Source organism: Oryza sativa, chromosome 7 (genome assembly GCF_034140825.1).
Source record: "Oryza sativa Japonica Group chromosome 7, ASM3414082v1".
NCBI classification, from domain to species: Eukaryota; Viridiplantae; Streptophyta; class Magnoliopsida; order Poales; family Poaceae; genus Oryza; species Oryza sativa.
This window is the reverse complement of record NC_089041.1, coordinates 26103425-26121182: the sequence shown is the minus strand read 5'-3', so window position 1 is coordinate 26121182 and position 17758 is coordinate 26103425. Positions and strand designations below refer to the sequence as shown.

General features: G+C 46.8%; 2 protein-coding genes across 2 annotated transcripts; one reads left to right on the top strand and one right to left on the bottom strand.

Moving 5' to 3' along the window:
* Window positions 1-9501: 9501 nt before the first annotated feature.
* On the bottom strand, window positions 9502-10406 carry LOC107277355 (SKP1-like protein 11). Its single transcript, XM_015790735.3, has one exon. It carries the CDS (start codon window positions 10322-10324, stop codon window positions 9722-9724), a length of 603 nt encoding a protein of 200 aa, XP_015646221.1. The 5' UTR covers window positions 10325-10406; the 3' UTR covers window positions 9502-9721.
* A 1776-nt stretch (window positions 10407-12182) lies between these two features.
* Window positions 12183-16340, top strand: LOC4343960 (UMP-CMP kinase 3-like). Its single transcript, NM_001403181.1, has 10 exons — window positions 12183-12467; window positions 13323-13383; window positions 13823-13877; window positions 13985-14102; window positions 14211-14367; window positions 14527-14607; window positions 14689-14796; window positions 14923-14991; window positions 15195-15255; window positions 15965-16340. Exons 2-9 carry the CDS (start codon window positions 13348-13350, stop codon window positions 15201-15203), a joined length of 633 nt encoding a protein of 210 aa, NP_001390110.1. The 5' UTR covers window positions 12183-12467; window positions 13323-13347; the 3' UTR covers window positions 15204-15255; window positions 15965-16340.
* Window positions 16341-17758: the final 1418 nt, after the last annotated feature.

The window sequence follows — 17758 nt, the reverse complement described above, 5'->3', positions numbered from 1 at the left end:
AGACTAAAACAACCGTGGATTGGGTCCAGGGGGGTAATTCGTCCGGTTTGCATAGTTGGGGGGTGAAGAATGTCCAGTTTTGTGGTTCGGGGGGTAATTCGGTCGACCACGATAGTTCGGGGGGGTAATTCGTACTTTTTCCTTTTGTAAAATAAATTGCTAACTTTTAAGAAGGTGTTCAGAGTTTGTGCGAAGAAACTCAACTGAGCTTAATCAATTTCTTTAAAGGAAACACTATTATATTCAATTGGCAACTGAGGTTAATTAATTTGTTGATAGTTCCCTCAAAGAATTTTTTGTAGTTAGCCACCTTCTGAAATGAAGAAATCTTACAGGATTTTTATGGTAAATGAAGTAATTAATTCATATATACAAAACCATATAAAGTCATGCATTCCAAATGAACCGGTAAAAACACTTAGCATTCACAAACATGATGCATTAGACCACTACTAGTTGAGTGAGCAAACACAACTACTGCGCCAATTAGCTAAATGGCTACATGATGCGGAAGAAAGAAGAACACATGCAGGGAAGAATTGGGTTAAACTTGTCCCACCAAATCAGTTTTTTTTTTAAAGGAACCAGCACAAGAATGTGCTTATTCATTGAATATAGCAGGAGAAAAATACAACCCCTAGGGGTAAAGAAAAAGCAAAAAAACAAGGAAAGCTGTACACTATACAAACTGCGAGATGATCTCTCCAAGACGCTTGGCACCTGCCAAGGCCCACATGCCAGCCTCTTCTTTTATCTTTGAAAGGAGATACGAGGTTGTGGCTTCCTTATGATCAAATATCCTCCTATTTCGCTCCTTCCAGACTTCCCATACGATGAGTAGAATCAGAGTGCGGAGTCCCTTCTTGGGGACGCCAGACACAGAGGCCAGCATTTCCCACCAATCTTTGACCGATTGCGCCACCCCCCAGCGTCGGGGTTCTAGCTGGTGGAACCCTACCCATGTCGCAACGAGGTTCCAAATCCGTCTCGTATACCTGCACTCGGCGACGAGGTGCAAAGCCGTTTCATATTCTCTTCTGCAGAGAGGGCACTTGCCATTATTTTGTCAACCCCTAGTCGCAAGCCGGTCAGAGGTCCAAACCCTATTTTGTATGATAAGCCAAGCGTGGAGTTTGCATTTTCCGGGCGCCCAGACCTTCCAGATCAAGGAGTCAAAAGTTGTGTCAGGCGCGCCAACACACTGCGCTTTGTAGGCCGATGAAGCCGAGTAGTGCCCATGAGGAGTGAACTTCCAGGCGATTTGGTCTGACTCTTCTTCTTCTAACTGCACGTTGCAGACTGCAGTCCATAGGGCAACCAGCTGCTCCACAAGGGCCACTGTAATTACTGGGTTTGTCTCCAGTGCCAAATCACCTACCCAGGCATCATTCTCCTTTCCTTGGCGCAGGTTCTTTTTCCTCTTCTTAGAAATTGCATATACTAGGGGCATGAGGTCCTTTGGTCTTCTCCCATCAATCCACGCAGTGTCCCAGAATCGCGCTATATTCCCATCACCAATGGTTATCTTAGTGGATGCGGCAAACAAGCTCTTGTCTACTTCGTCGCAGGGGATCTCGAGACCAACCCATGGCTTGTTTGGGTCCTTCCATTCATGCCACAGCCAGCGTAGACGCAGGGCTCTCATGAATCTTTCTAGGTTCAGGACCTCGAGGCCTCCTTGCCTAATTGGCAGACACGTCTTTGTCCAATTGACTTTGCATTTTCCACCCGTGATGTCCCCCGTGCCAGCCTAGAGAAAACGTCGCCGCTGCTTGTCTAGGCACTCCAAGGCTTCCTTTGAAGTTTTCAGAGCGGTCAGTAAGTAGATTGGCTGCGCCGTAAGCACTGATTTTAAAAGTGTGGACCTCCCGGCAAGTCCCATGTTTTTGCCTCTCCATCCTATTATACGCCCTGTGATCTTATCAGAGATGTGCTGCATGTCCGCCTTTCGCATCCGCCCGAGGATCAGGGGGAGTCCCAGGTTTGATCGAGAAGCATGCTCTCACTGCTGGGACTCCCTCTAGGACGTCGTCCAAATCAATGTTATTGCATTTGATGGCCGCGACTTGAGATTTTTGGAAGTTGGTAACGAGTCCAGTGGCCGTACCGAAACGTTGCAGGATTTCCGTGAGCGCTTGGACATCCCCTCTTGTGGGATTGACGAAAATGGCAGCGTCATCTGCATACATAGATGTTCTTAGGCGAGGCATTCTGCCTCGAAGCTTAGAGAGCGAACCCAGGTCTGTTGCCTTTGTAAGGAGACGTTGGAGAGGGTCGATTGCTAGGACAAAAAGGAGCGGAGACAGCGGGTCTCCCTGCCGAAGTCCTCTCCCATGCGTGATTCTTTGACCAGGATGCCGTTGAGAAGAACTTGCGAGGTAGATGTGTATAGGAGGTCACCTAGCCATCACCTAGCCAGTCTCTCCATTTTACAGGGAAGCCTAGGCGTTGCAAAAGGGCCATCAAGTAGTCCCAACGAATAGAATCAAATGCTTTCGTGATGTCGAGCTTGAAGAGGAGCATCGGCCGATTCGTACGGTGAAATCTTCTGGCCATGTTCCTCACAAAGAGGAAGTTGTCATGAATGCTTCTTCCCTTGATGAAGGCGCTTTGGTTGATGGAGACCAAGGAGTGCATGTGGGGCCTCAGCCACAACGCCAGCAGCTTGGAGAAGATTTTGGCTATGCTATGGATTAGATTAATCGGCCTGTAGTCCGAAACACTCTCCGCCCCTTCCTTCTTCGGGATCAACACAATATTCGCTGAGTTAAGGAGGCCCAAGCTGGCGTAGCGGAGGTTGAAGATGGAATTGAAGACAAGGGAAACATCCTCCTTGACGATATCCCAACAAATTTTAAAGAAGATACCAGTGTAACCATTCGGCCCTGGCGCTTTGTCAACTGGCATCTCTTTGATAGCCTGGTGGATCTCCTGCTCCAAGAAAGGCTCTTCCAAGGTAGAGAGGTCGAAAGGCTGGATGTCTAGAGCTTCCCAGTTGAGCTCATTCGGCCTCGGCCCCGGCCGACCCATTAAATGGGCGAAGTGGTCAAGAATGGTCATTTCTTTCTCATCGTGAGTGACTGCCCAGCCATTTTCTTTGCTGGGTCTTTGAATGCTATTCTTCCTCCTACGCGCATTCACCCTGAGGTGAAAAAACTTTATGTTTGCCTCCCCTTCACGGATATGAGTCAACCTGGAAGCATGTCTTTTCCTTGCCCTCTCTATCGTGGCGAGAGTCAGAGTTTTGCGCTTTAGGGCAGCTCTCAGCCGCAATTCCGGGCCAGAGAGATCTCTGTGTTCCTGGGCCACATCAAGCCGCTGAATGACATCGAGTGCCATGTGAAACTGAATTTTCACCTCCGTGAATAGACTTTTAGCCCAGGTTTTAATGCAAGAAGCTGTGCGCTGTAGCTTGTAATTTAGGCGGTGCATCGGCTCTGTGTGCGGGGATGGTTGGGTCCAACTAGCCTTGACCATGTCCTTGAAACCCGGAATGCGTGTCCAAAAGTTCTCAAATCTAAAGGGGCGCGGCTTGCGCGGGGCAGCGGGATTTGAAAGAACGAGAGGGCAGTGGTCTGACGGCCCTGTTGGGAGGGCATGCAGGACATGGTGATGGAAGGCGAGATCCCAGTTCTCATTGCAGAAACAACGATCAAGCTTCACTAGAGTGGGCCTTTGACGCTCATTACTCCAGGTGAATCTCCTGTTTTGCAAGGGGATCTCGCGGAGTTCACATCGATCGATTGTCGCTCGAAAGCGCCTCATGCGAGCTAGATTAAGGTTGCCATTGTTTTTGTCCCTTGCTCGGTAGATCATGTTGAAATCCCCGAATAGGAGCCACCCTTCGCCAGCATTGGGCTTTAGCCGCCTTATGTGCCTAAGGAAGCCATCCTTAAGCCGGTGTCTCGTGGGCCCGTACACCCCGGTCATAAGGAAGGTAGCCCCTGTGAGTGGGACCGTCACTTGTGCTGAGATCGAAAAGCGGCCGATTCGAATATCTTGTAGGACGAGGACAGCACTGTTCCAAAGGATGAGAATTCCCCCTCTCGTGCCCGTGGCCGGTTTGAAGGCAAAGCTATCCAATTTGTAGCCACCCAGGAAGCGGGCGAGGCCGTCGTAGATGTTCTGAAGTTTCGTCTCTTGGAGGCATGCTAGGTTGCACTTCGTATCCAACATCATCTCGTGGACCGTGTTGCAGTGTGCTGGCGAATTGAGCCCCCTCACATTCCAACTAATGAAATCTAGACTGTGCGACATCTGCAAATCAAAGGTGGACTCTTGATTGGGGGAGTAGGCCCAGCCGGGGTTGGAGCACGGCCTGCTTGGCGCGAGGGAGGGGAAGGGGACTTGAGCCGAGAAGATCCCATGTGGCCATAATGGCGTCGGCCTCGAATGTCGTTGCACGCGCAACCCAACGAGGCCCAAGATGGAGGACGGCCTTAGAAGGCGCGTTGAGGCCCGAGCGAGAGCGCGAAGGCCCAAGCAAGGCCCAGCGAGAGGTATGGCCCGTGGCTGGGGAGCCGCTAGCGTCGTCGTCATCATTTCTGCCTTCGTCACAGCGGCGCACATACACACAGACGCCGGCGGCGGACGAGGCGCGGCGCAAGCAGGAAAAAAGACAGCAGGCAGGGTGAAGCCAAACGAAGTTCTGACCGACATGTGCTCCAAGAGCTGAGGTTCCATAGAAATGCTAGGGAGGCGGCACGCAGGCCACCGGCGGCACGCCAGCTGCAAAAGAAAAGACGGCGACGATACATGGAGCGATGACAGCTCCGAATCCGATGATACATGGAGCGACGACAGCTCCGAATCCGCGGGCGCAGGCGCTGCTCAAGCGAGCGTTTCTTCCACTTCATCGGCCACATCAGTGATCCCTTCGCCCACAAGGGGGAGCAGAGAGGCATCCATGGCGCACTCATCATCGTCGTCGAGGCCGAAGATCGCCGTCAAGGCGGCGATGGCGTGCGGCGGCAGGGGCCCATCAAACATGGCCATGTACTGGCTGAGAACGCGCTCCACGGAGGCATCTTCTTCGTCATGGAGGATGCCCAACCTCCTGAATAGGATGCGCTGGCACCTCTCCATCATCGGTCTTGCAGGTTGCTTGGCGAGGTGCTCACTCCGCCGGATTGCCTGGCTATGCTGCCTCGGCCGGAGCTTCACCTTCCTTGTGAGGACGACCGGCCGCAGACATGGAAGCGTCGAGCGCAGCGGCGACGCAATGATAGCCGGCGGAGGCGAGGTGAACAGTCCCGCGATGGCGCATGGCGAGGATGCGCGTTCCGGCAGCGAGCCCGGCTCCAGCGCCGACAGGGGCGGGGTGGCTGGCATATGGGTCATCTCTTGGGGAAGCAGCGCCCCGGGGAGCGGCGCCGGCAGAATCTTGTCGGCCACAGCGTCGCTGGCCAGATCTTCCAAGCGGCGAGGCGGGGACGCTGCGAGAGGTGCCGGTGACATGGGCTGTGGTAGGAGAGTGTCATCGCCTGGGGTGCGAGCTGCAGCGGCAGCGAGCTCAAGGCGCATCAGCGCCTCCTCAATTTGCTGGTAGGTTGTCGGCGTTTCGACCGCTGGCGTGGCCGGCAAGGCCTCCCTGATACGGCCAAAGACACGCGCAACAGGCACTGGCTTCCATGCCGTGCCGCTGAACCAGGCTTCAGTCCCAGTGGAAGACCGGATGGCCAGGTCCTCCATCGCCGTCGGAGGTGGCGCAGCCATGGCCTTATCAGCGACAAGCGCGAGGCGAAGCAGCTGATCACGCCGGGATTTCCTGCATCTTGAACGGGGAAGTGTGCAAAGCATGCAGCAATCGAAATATGCAAACCTCGGTGTGAAGCTCCTGCTGGCGGGAAGGCAGAGAGATCTCTGCCAGGTGTGGCTCGGGGTAGACAGGATCGGTGACGTTGTCCACGTCGGTGGCACCAGCGTGATGACGCCGGCCGCCATGGTGACTGTGCCCTCCCCTGTCGCGCTGGCGCGGGGAGCGTGTGCGTTCACGGCGGTAGTCTTGATCAATCGCACGTTGTTCGCCGCGGCCACGCCCAAAGTCTCGTCCCCGTTCATTCCAATCGTCGTCGTCTCAATCCCTGCATCGCCAGTTTTGATTAGCCCTGGGGTGGTCGTTGTTGTGCCCCCGGCGACCTCTTCTCCTGCCACGGGCACAGTCGTCACGGTCGGCCGGGGCGTCACGATCATCATCGCCGTGGCCGTCTTCTTCTTCATCTACCAAATCAGTAAGTCCATACATCTCTGAAATGAAATTCTTCAGATGCTGAAGAATGCAATATACTGGGTATCAGTCCACATGCATATCTGAAACGAAAATGCTTCGGATGCAGAAGAATTCAGACATGCAGGTAGTTGGTTTAGTTAACCAAACAACAGACTAAGGCATCAGTACTGACGGATCAGTCCATGCATCAGAAACGAAACGCAGCATTCAGAATTTCAGAGAAAGTTCTCCCTTCTATATTCAAATTCAACTCACACCAGAATCCAAACTGCATGAAAACCAATCGGATAGAGGCACGTAGCAAACAATTTGGGGTCAAAATATTCACTTCATGCAAGCGATCCAGCAGTTCAACTCATTCAACGACACAACCGATCGACTCTGTTCTTCTTGGACAGGATGCACGAACTCCCCAATTCGATCTAAATCTACCAGAGCCACAACACACACAACTACGAGACAGCCGCCATGGCGCCATCACACGACGAGAAACACTGCGGGTTAAGAGATCGAAGTGAGTACTATACTTCAAGATTCAGACGTTCTCCGGGCGGATCTCCTCCTCCTGCTGCTGCTCCTCCTCCTCCTTGTCGCTGAGTTCGATCTCGATGGTACTGAAGGTCTTGCGGATCTCCTCGGTGGTCTTGGCCTTGCTATTGTCGGCGACCCTCTGGTAGGTGAGGTCGAGGAGCCCATCGATTTTGAGGTAGCTGGAGGCCAGGAGGACCAAGAAGAGGAAGGAGCCGTCGTCCTCGTCCAGCTCGTCGATGAAGGCCTTGTCCCAGTTCTTGAGTTCCTCTTTCTGCTCGTCGGTGTCGGAGTTCTCGTTGGCGTGCTCGTCGCAGTACTCGATCACCTTCTTGAGGGTCTTTTTGTCGACGTGTGGGAGCGGGATGGCCTCGCCGCCGCGGCCGGCGTCGATCTTGTCCCCGATGACCTTGGAGATCCTCGCCGACGCCTCTGTCACCTCGACCGGCTCGCCGTCGGAGCTCTTGAGGGTGATCATCACGTGGAAAAATCTAATTCTTGTATTATGATGTTTTCTCATATATTAGATCGACCCTCTCATGGGATATATATAGGAGTATATAGGAGATAGAGTCTTAAAATACAGTATAAATAAAAGTAGATTTATCTCTATTTTATCTCTAGAATTCTATCTCTAGGATATATCTTATTTCTATATCTTATCTTTAAGATACAAATAAAAGTAGATTCTATCTCTAACCGACATATCTATACTTCTAACTCATCCTGCCGTTCTCCTCCTCCTCCTCCTCCCCCGCCGATGCAGACGCCTTCTCCGCCGAATCCAACACCTTCTCCTCCACCACCTCCGACTCCACCTTCTCCACTGCCCCCTCCGACACCACCGCGCCGCCTCCCTTCTTCTCCACCGCCTCCGACACCACCTTCTCGAACGCCTCCCACAAAGCCTTCTCCACCACCGCCTGCGACACCATCGTCTCCACCACCTCCGACGCCATCGCGCCCTCGCTCTTCTTCTCCACCGCCTCCGACACCACCTTCTCGAACGCCTCCCACAACGCCTTCTCCACAACCGCCTGCGACACCATCTTCTCCACCACCTCCGACGCCGTCGCGCCCTCTCCCTCCCCCACCACCGCGGCCTCTCCGCCGTTCCCCGCCGCCATCACTCGCTCTCGCTCCTCACAGAGCCCTAGCTCTCCTTGCACCGACTACCTAGCTAGCGCTCGCCGCGTGGATGGTTTGGCACGAGCCGGATTGATTGGTGCGACGTCGGAGTCGCCGGTATATATAACCGCCGGCGTACGGGTTCGGGTCAGCGGCGTCGCCGGGAGGCTGAGCCAGCTAGGCATGGACGAGAGTTTTCTCTTTTTCAGGCTGTGTTGGGCCAGAAGGTTGTGGCTTATGGGCTGAGGATTTGTAAGGGATTAGGCCCATTTGTGAGGACAATGTCCTATTTTCTTCCCTTTTTTCCCCTGGGAGAAGTATTTGTCGGTTGTTAAATCTCTTCATGTTTACATGTTTTGAATTTTTTTTTCTCATACTAAAAACTACTAATTTATTTATACTACAGTATATATTTTTCTCTTCCATGTTCGTTGAGGATCGTATCACCACTTATAAGATTTAAATCAACTCCGGCTCCGGCAAATTGAATGGACTAATAATTGACGATGTAACAACTAACAAGTGGTTCATAATTAGGAGAATTTTCACCGTCTTAATTTCCTTCTAAGAATAGGTTGATAAAACTAACACACTGGAATCACTGGGGCAACCAAGGAACTTGCCTAATTACTAGGAGTAATAAGGATATTTTAGTAAATATTCTGTGACACCATATTTTTTTCATCGAGTGAAGGGGCAGGAGCTCTGCCATTTTATTGATATATGAGAAAGCAGAAAAAAACAACGCACTGTTCAGGAGATTACATTATTACAAGGAATCGATAAATAACCAGCAACAGAAAACGCTGAGAAGCCATGAAAACCAGTAGACTGTAGCTAGAGCTTGTCATATGCACCAAGAGTATGCAAAGCCGCAAGAGTTTGTGAATTGTGATCATGTCAGACCATGTTTTTCCCGAGCTTAACCAATTTTCTTTCTAGGAAATATTATTATCTTCAGTTGGCAACTGATCTTAATTAATTTGTTGATAGTCCCCCCAAAAGAATCTTTAGTAGTTAGTCCCCTTATGAAATGCAGAAATCTTACAGGATATTTATGGTAACTGAAACTAATCAATTCACACGTACAAAAACCATATAAAATCATGCATTCCAAATTAACCAGTAAAAACTAAAAACACCTAGCATTGCAAGTTACAAACACGATGCACTAGACAACTAGTTGAGTGAGCAAACACAACTAGCTATAAATCCGCTACATGATGCGGAAGAAAGCAGAACACATGCAAGGAAGAATTGAGTTTAACTTAACCCACCAATTCAGTAAGTCCACACATATCTGAAATGAAATTCTTCAGATGCTGAAGAATGCAACATACTGGTGGGTATCAGTCCACATGCATATTTCAAAGACTCGAACGAAATGCTTCAGGTGTAGAAGAATTCAGACATGCAGGTAGTTGGTTTAGTACTTTAGTTAGCCAAACAACATACTGAAATACTAAGGCGTCAGAACTGATGGATCAGTCCATGCATCTGAAACGAAATGCAGCATTCAGAATTTCAGACAGTTTTTCCCTTCTCTATTCATATTCAATTCACAACAGAATTCAAACTGCATGAAAACCAAGCGGAGAGAGGCACGCAGCAAACAATTTGCGGGGCGAAATATTCACTTCATGCAAGCGATCGCGATCCAGCAGTTCAAAGCATTCAACGACACAGCCGATCGACTCTGTTCTTCTTGGACAGGATGCAATGCACGAACTCCCCGATTCGATCTGAATCTACGAGAGAGACACAACACACACAACTACGAGACAACCGCCATCACACGACGAGAAACACTACGGGTTAAGAGAAAGAAAGTGAGTACTACTGCTCGAAGGCCCAGGGGTTCTCCCGGCGGATCTCCTCCTCCTCCTCCTTACTGAGGTCGTTGACGATGTTGAACTCCTTGCGGATCTCCTCGGGGGTCTTGCCCTTGATCGTGTCGGCGACCCTCTTGCAGGTGAGGTCGAGGAGGCCATCGATGTCGAGGTAGTTGGCGGCCGCGATGACATCGAAGAGGGCGTCCTGGTCCAGCTCGTCGACGAAGTCTTCGTCCCACTCCTTGAGATCCTCCTCGTCGGCGTCGTCGGCGGCGTGCTTGTCGCAGTACTGCATCACCACGCGGAGGGTATCGTGGTCGATGTCGGGGGTCGGGATGCACTGGTCGGCGCCGCCGCCGCCGCCGCCGGCGAGAATCATCCCGGCGATGGTCTTGGACAGCCTCGCCGACGCCTCCGTCACATCATGCTGCTTGCCATCCTTGCTCTTGAGGTGGATCGTCCTCCTGCCGCCGCCGCTGTCCTCCACCACCCGCTCCCCCGCCGCTCCGCGCGACACCGTCGAGCCCTCTCCCTTCTTCTCCGCCTCCGCCGCCGCCGCCGCCATGTCGCACTCTCCCTCCTTCCCCTTCCCTTTCCCCGCCGCCATCACTCGCTCTCGCTCACGGGAAAAACCCAGCTCTCCTCGCGCTCGGCGATGGATGCGGTGGCACGAGCCCGGATTGATCGGTGCGGGGTCCGAGCCAGATGGGCCGCCAATACATAGCCCCCGGCTTACGCGGCATAGCCTGGAGGCGGAGCCGGTGCTTTGCTTTCGCGTCCGTCACTTTTGTTCGCAGGCCAAGTTGGGCCAGTAGGTTGGGCCAAGGATTTCTCAGGCGAAGTCTATTTATCTTCCCTCATCTCTGGCTCGTGATTAAATAATTATTTAATTAAATTTTTAAAACTTTAACAATCAGTCTCGTATTAAAATAAGTATATAAAATTTTATTAGGTTCTATGAAATTATGATATATTATCTCTGCCATAAAATATATAACAACCTAGTACTAGATCCCTGTCATGTCCAATAATAGGTTACTATATATTTTAGAATGGAGGTAGTATAAATGTATAACCCTTCAAGGCAAATTGACATACAACTTTTTTTCTTTTAAACAAATAATTTTAAGAAATTATTGATGATCAATGTTTAAAGAGTTTGATAAAATCTTGTTCTCAACGTCTAATATTTATGACCGAAGGCAATTCTTTTTCTAGGAACTAGAGTAATTTATGCTATGGTATAACATGTGGTTCTAAGATATTTTTTACGATCATAATTTCTTTTTAAGAACAGGTGGATGGATAAAACTAACACTGAAAAATCGATACAGTGACCAAGGAATGTGCCTAAGAATATTTTGGAAAATATTATGTAATCCGTAACACCATTTCCCTGTCACTCTAGCTGCAAATTGTAAGGTAGAGTATCACACATTTAATATGTTTGTTAGGTTCCATCCACAATTGGAGAATTATTATGTCAACTGGCAGCTTCTGTGATTCTGTGGCAAGTGACCTTATCATTTTTATTTGATATCTAGAAGGGGAGATGCCAACTGTTCTTTTATGTAACAACTTGTGAACTGTTAAGTTAGGTATGCATATAGAGTGTGTGCGAAGAAATTAAAGCTGAACCCTTTATTAACAGTTAAATAAGCATCTATGACTAGCATTGCAAGTTTATATACAAACATGCTAGGTCCACTAATTGAGCACCAACTAGGTGGAAATGGAATACTGCCTCAACTAGCTAGCTAAGCAAATCCATGTAATATTCTTCTATTATACCCCTTCTTTGTATAGTTAGTTTCAGGACAGTTTTTACTTTGACTGACAACTTGGTCTTTTTTTTTTGATTTTGTTCTTTCAAAAAAAAAATCTGGATACTACAAGCTTCAGAAGCTTGTCCTGCTCAACTCCCGGAAGAATGTAAATGAACCGACCTGCAAACTCATTTATAAATCAAATAAATGGATAACCCGTGGATTCCTACATTGTGGTCCAGTTTACCACACCTAGGAATGTAAATGGGTCGACCCACGTATCCACTCAGCGTTTACATTACCATCGGTAACCGCGCGGTTACCGCGGTTACCGGCCTTACCACGGGGTACGGTAATAGAAAAATCGTGGTAACCTCCTTAAATTCAAATAAATTTAGAAAATAATTTGAATTTTTTGATAAATTTTGCACAATTTTCCACGGTTACCGCATGGTAACCGTGCTTACCACCGGGACACGGTAACCCTGGTCCCGGTGATTTGGGAAACCATGCCACTTATAAATTAAATTAGCAGGTAATTCTAGCTTACTTATAAGCGGATTCACGGATCGACCGACTTGCATCCGCTCGGGGTAAAGCGGCTCCGAATCCAAAGCCAAACCGGTTGGTGGTCAGCTCCAGATTCTAGCGATCTGGGCTCCGCTTCCCTCAGGAGCCAGGGCCGCTCGCTCCGCCACCGGGTGTCTGGTGTGGCTGCGCCGACGCGCGCCCCCTCCCACGACCAATCAACGCGCTTCCCGCGGCGCGACCCCGCGTGGGCCCCACCTGCCAGAGGAGGATTCATCCCCGCCCCGCGCGCGCGTATAAACGGACACCTCTCCTCCCCCCTCTCCCTATCTCGTGTGAATTGTGATCTCTCCACCACCATCACCACCACCACGACGCTGCAGGCAGAGAGGAGCACGCGGCCCCTGTGATCTCCGTGCCAAAATCCTCGATCCCCCGCCGCGGAATCCAGCAGAGGTAAGCGCCGATTCCATCCCACTCCCGGGATCTTGGTCCCGCGTCTTTGCTGCGAGCCTGCGAGATCTGATTTTTGTTTTTGGTTTCCTGGAGCGCGTGCTACTGCTCCCCCCATTTCTCGGGGTTGATTTTGGTTGGGAGGTTTGGGATCTGCGTGATTTGGGGATTAGGCGGGGGAGGGATCCCGTTTCTGGGTTGGGGTGGATGGCTGTCGCTGTTCGTGACGCAGATCTGACGAGGTGGGGCTCCTGGGGTGGTGCGGCGGGAGCCGCATCTGGAGATTCCTCGTTGCTGCTTTTTTTGGAAGGGGCAAGTGCATTAGTTTGTTGCGTGCGGTCCTTGTGCTTTTGATTCAGGAGATCTTAGTTCTAGTGATGTAGTTAAATACTGGAGTAAATCAATTTATTTGTAAGCACTTCTCAGTTAGTAATAGGAATACAATCATAGAACAAGGAAATAACGTTTGCATCGAACATTGTTTGATCCTGCTTAGGATTAGGATGCCATCTTTTATTGAGCAGGTGATAGGACATGACTATTTTTAATTTTGGTACTTCCATAATAGGTAGCACACAGACACATAATTTTTTATCAGATTAAAGATGAGAAGTAGAAAATTAATCAATAGATAGGTATGCAATGGTTTGTTGTGCACAAAATTTTCGGTAATGAACCACACTTTAAGTTGGCTTTGAGTGGTTTGAATCTCAGAATTGAGCGAGTCGACAAAAGTTGTTAGGTCCTCGCTATCCAATCAGTGTTAGGTGTTATAATTGTGTGTCACTGCCCATTGAAGTGGTTCTTTTACCTTTTATTCTACACTTCTCCTTTGTAACTTAAGGCTTGTACTTGCAGGGACTGAATTTTGCAATTCTCAGCCATGGGTTCAGTTGTGGATGCTCCAGTGGTTGTGGAGGTATTCTTGTCGCATTACTTTGCGCTGCTTAATGTTATATATTCTTTTCAGTCTGGATCACAGATTATTCCAATTTACTGCTGCATCAACAATGTGGAAAGCCTTCTCTTTTCACCATTAAAGGAGTTGGTTCAGTTTATAAAACCTTTAACACACAAGTCATCATAATCATAAGTTTCTGTGACATGAAGGATCAGTGCCCAGAACCTATCAGTTTTGTCTTCTTTGCAAAATTAATTAGCCATTGAGAACAGATGAAGTGTACTGCAGTCTGATCCATGACTTACAAAAATTGAATCCTCGTGTATTGTCAATATATGATTCTTGCACCTTGAGTAACGAATGTGCATCATCATTAAGAAAATACTCCTGGCTTGTAGAATTGTGCTTTTCATGACTGGCCATTCATCTTACTGGTGAAATCGTGCTTTTCATTCAGGGGGTTGCTGAGAACATGTTGGGTGATAAGAAAGTTACAGTTGTATTTGTTCTAGGTAAACCGTCTTCGTTCCTCAGTTATGTCTGACTATTGATCATCCTTAAACATCACAAATACTTAGGGTAAATAAACTTTTGTGTCTGACCAAGAATTTGCACATAGGTGGTCCTGGAAGTGGAAAAGGCACACAGTGTGCCAACATTGTGGAACACTTTGGATTCACCCACTTAAGTGCTGGAGACCTTTTGCGTGCAGAGATAAAATCTGGTTCTGAGAATGGGTATCTTATTTCCCTCCATAAGTTTCTTTGGGACAAGATTGGCCTCACTTCTTTATTTAGCACTTGCATGTACCTATATGTTTATTGTTACACCTTTTGTTTTTACAGAACTATGATTGAGAACATGATAAAGGAGGGGAAGATTGTTCCGTCAGAGGTTACTATAAAGCTCTTGCAAGATGCCATGATTAAAAATGAGAATGATAAGTTTCTAATCGATGGGTTCCCAAGGAATGAAGAGAATCGTGCTGCCTTCGAGAATGTTGTAAGACCATCTATTGCTTCCACTTCAAATTTAGCTAATCCCATTCTTAGTCAGCAAACCCTCAGGAAGTCAGGATATTTCAGTCGCTTCTTCCCCCTACCCCTTAATGTATTTATAAATGAATTTGTAAGATTGCTGATTTTGTTTCACATATTTCAGACAAAAATTTCCCCTGCATTTGTGCTATTTTTTGACTGTTCTGAAGAAGAGATGGAAAGACGTCTTTTGGGACGCAATCAGGTTTCTTTCATAACTTATGCTCTTTTTAGCATATGTATCCCTGTCACCTTTTTGTTTCTAATATGTCTTATTGCTTTGCAGGGTAGAGTTGATGACAACATTGAGACCATTAGGAAAAGATTCAAAGTTTTTGTTGAATCAAGTTTGCCTGTAATTGAGCACTACAATGCGAAGAACAAAGTTAAAAAGGTACTGCTACACTCTCGTGACCATTACAATTTACTGACTGGTGTTAGTCATTCACATCTGTTTATCATTACCATTCTTTTGGGATCTTCACTTTGATCCCTAATGGCTAACTTATCTTCTGATCAGATTGATGCTGCAAAACCAATTTCTGAAGTGTTTGAAGATGTCAAAGCCATTTTTGCCCCATATGCTAAGGTAATCTACTGATTTCGCTTTGTTTTAACTCCTACATGCCCAAACATTATATTTCTGTTCTAATCTTGCAAACAAAATAGTTCGTTACGTCTTATGTGTGTCATCTACAGTTAGGTATCCAGTTACTTGCACCTGACAAAATATCATGGATACGTGTTATGGAATGGTCCATTCGCATTTAACATCATATTCTTGTTTATCAGGTTGAATAGAGATAAAAAAAGGACCACAGAGGGCACAAATGGTGGCGTGCTGTCAGAAAAGGTATACCTTCATTGTTTATCCACCCCGATACATTTCCTTTCTATTCTTTATTTTTCGTTCCGTGAGTCTAGCAACAAGATTGTTAGGTACTGAATAGTTGATATTTTGGATATGTTAGTAGCAGCAATGGTTGTCGAGGGTAACTGTCAATTGCAATGAGAACTTCACCTCTAATATAATAGGAGTGAAAGTTTCTTATCATGTACGTTAGATCATAATGTGCATTGCTTTCCTTTGATTGAAAGCTAAGATGTCTGAATGCATCCACTGGAAACTTTGGTTATACGTGATGTGAAGAAACTGGCCAAATTTGGGGCTTGATGTAGGGTTTGAGAACGCAAATACTCAAGTGAAAATGACAAATCTTATTTTCAGAAACAAAGCAGCCACGTGTTCATCTTCACTTCGATCAGAAAATGATCTGTTAAACGTGCTCTCATTCTGACTCTTGGTTTTGTTTAATTATAACTTTCTTTTCAATGTGCATTCTATCTGTTCTGTTTACCTAACAGTTAGGCTGATATGCTGTGGAATTATGGATGTTTTTTACCTGAATCAAATGGTTGTGTCATACCTGTAACTTGTGAATCATTTTATTTTCTATTTTTTGCGTTCAATTTGGTTGACAAACATTCAGTTAGGTGTGAGTATGCTAAACCTTCTTTTTATTCCATGGAGTACTCATGAAATCTTCATTAAATTTTTGCAGGCCTTGCTCGAGTGTGACTATATATCTGTGATTAAGAACCATTGATATAGAAGAAAAGTTTTTCTTGGCTCCCATGAGCTACCTAATTATCAGTAGGCAATTCGTTTCGTTACCAGCAATAAGTAGATCCGAGTCTCGCTGCCCCCATGGTGTACCGGCGTGTGTCCTCTGTAATGCTGTACTGTTGTATAATTTACCTCATGGATGATCAAACATTATGCCCTCCCATCAGCTGTGCCATTACAAGAGGGTTTAAAACTTCTGTAACTGTCACATTCTTTCATAAGCGATTGGCTATTCGTTAATTTCAGTCTGTACTATCTTCACTTTTTAAGTTGAAGTTAACAGTATTCAAGCTGCTAGTACAAAAAATCTCAACTTTGGGACCCTGGGGGCCTCACGCAGGGTGGCCGGGCTGCATGGCCCAACTTACATGGGCTGCATGGTGGTGGCCCATGTTGTGGCAGGCTATGCCTAGGAGTGGTAATGGGCTAGGGCCTATGAAACTCTTTCACAACCCATCTCAGCTCTTAAATATTTTTAGCTCAAAAATCTACTAAATTCAGTCCAATCTTTTTTAAACCCAGCTTTTACATTTTTTTAGGTTAAAAAGTTGAGCACATTACCACCCCTATATGTGCCTCGATCTCGGCCTTGCCGAATGCCCGAATGCCGATCTACTACACAGTGATAACTGATAGTAGCGTGCATTTGGGCGTGAGTCTGCTCTGTTGGTCATGACATTACCCACTCCTATATACTCCTATGTTCATGCATAATCTAGTTGTAGTGCAGAATCTGCACGATTCCTAGTTTTTTTTTTTTGGGGGGCCTTGTGGCCGGCCGGTCAATATGTTGTCAGAAGAAACATATGCATGGCGTGGGATAAAGCCGCAATAATGCTGTCTAAAGGAGGGGGGGGGGGGGGGGCACGATTAACCTGATAGCATCACAAACACACAGCGATCGATCGGACCATGCATTGCTGAATTAACCTCCACACTGTTGGACGTGAAGTATATTTCATCATCTGAAAAGATGGGGCAGCAGCATGCAGTCGTTTGTCGTTTCATGCTCTGCCAGATTGGACGTGCTATAAGCACTTTCACGTTATTGAGACATTCATTTGTCTAGCACATACTCCTATATATACAATTTTTACGGATATACTTTTTCCGTCTTAAAATGATTTTAAGCGCAGTTACATAGGTTTTTATATCCAATATCTAATTGTCCGTTTTATTTAAAAAAATATAAAAAAAATTTAAAAAACAAGTCACGCATATATTACTAGTATGTTTTATCATCTAACAACAATAAAAATACTAAACATAAAAAAATTTAAAATAAGACGGACGATCAAACATGAGACACAGAAATCCACAACTGCACTTAAAATAAAACGGAGGGAATACTTATTTATTTTCTAATATATGACGATGTTGATTTTTTAGATATGTTTAACCATTCATCCTAATTAAAAAAATTATGTAATTATTATTTTTTTTGCAATTTGATTTATCACTAAATGTTTTTTAAGCATGACTTATAATTTTATTGATTTGTAAAAAAAAAAATGAATAATATGAATGGTCAAATGTATGTAAAAAAGTCAACATTGTTATATATTAAAAAACGGAGGTAGTATAAAATATCTTTTTATTGATTCGTTTACTTTTTTTTTTGCTGTTGTTTGTATATCAACCGTAGAGCAAATTAATGCGAGTAGTTTCTCCATTTTGTGCTGAACCGGAAAACTATCGAATGTACATACATACAGAATATGGTCAAACT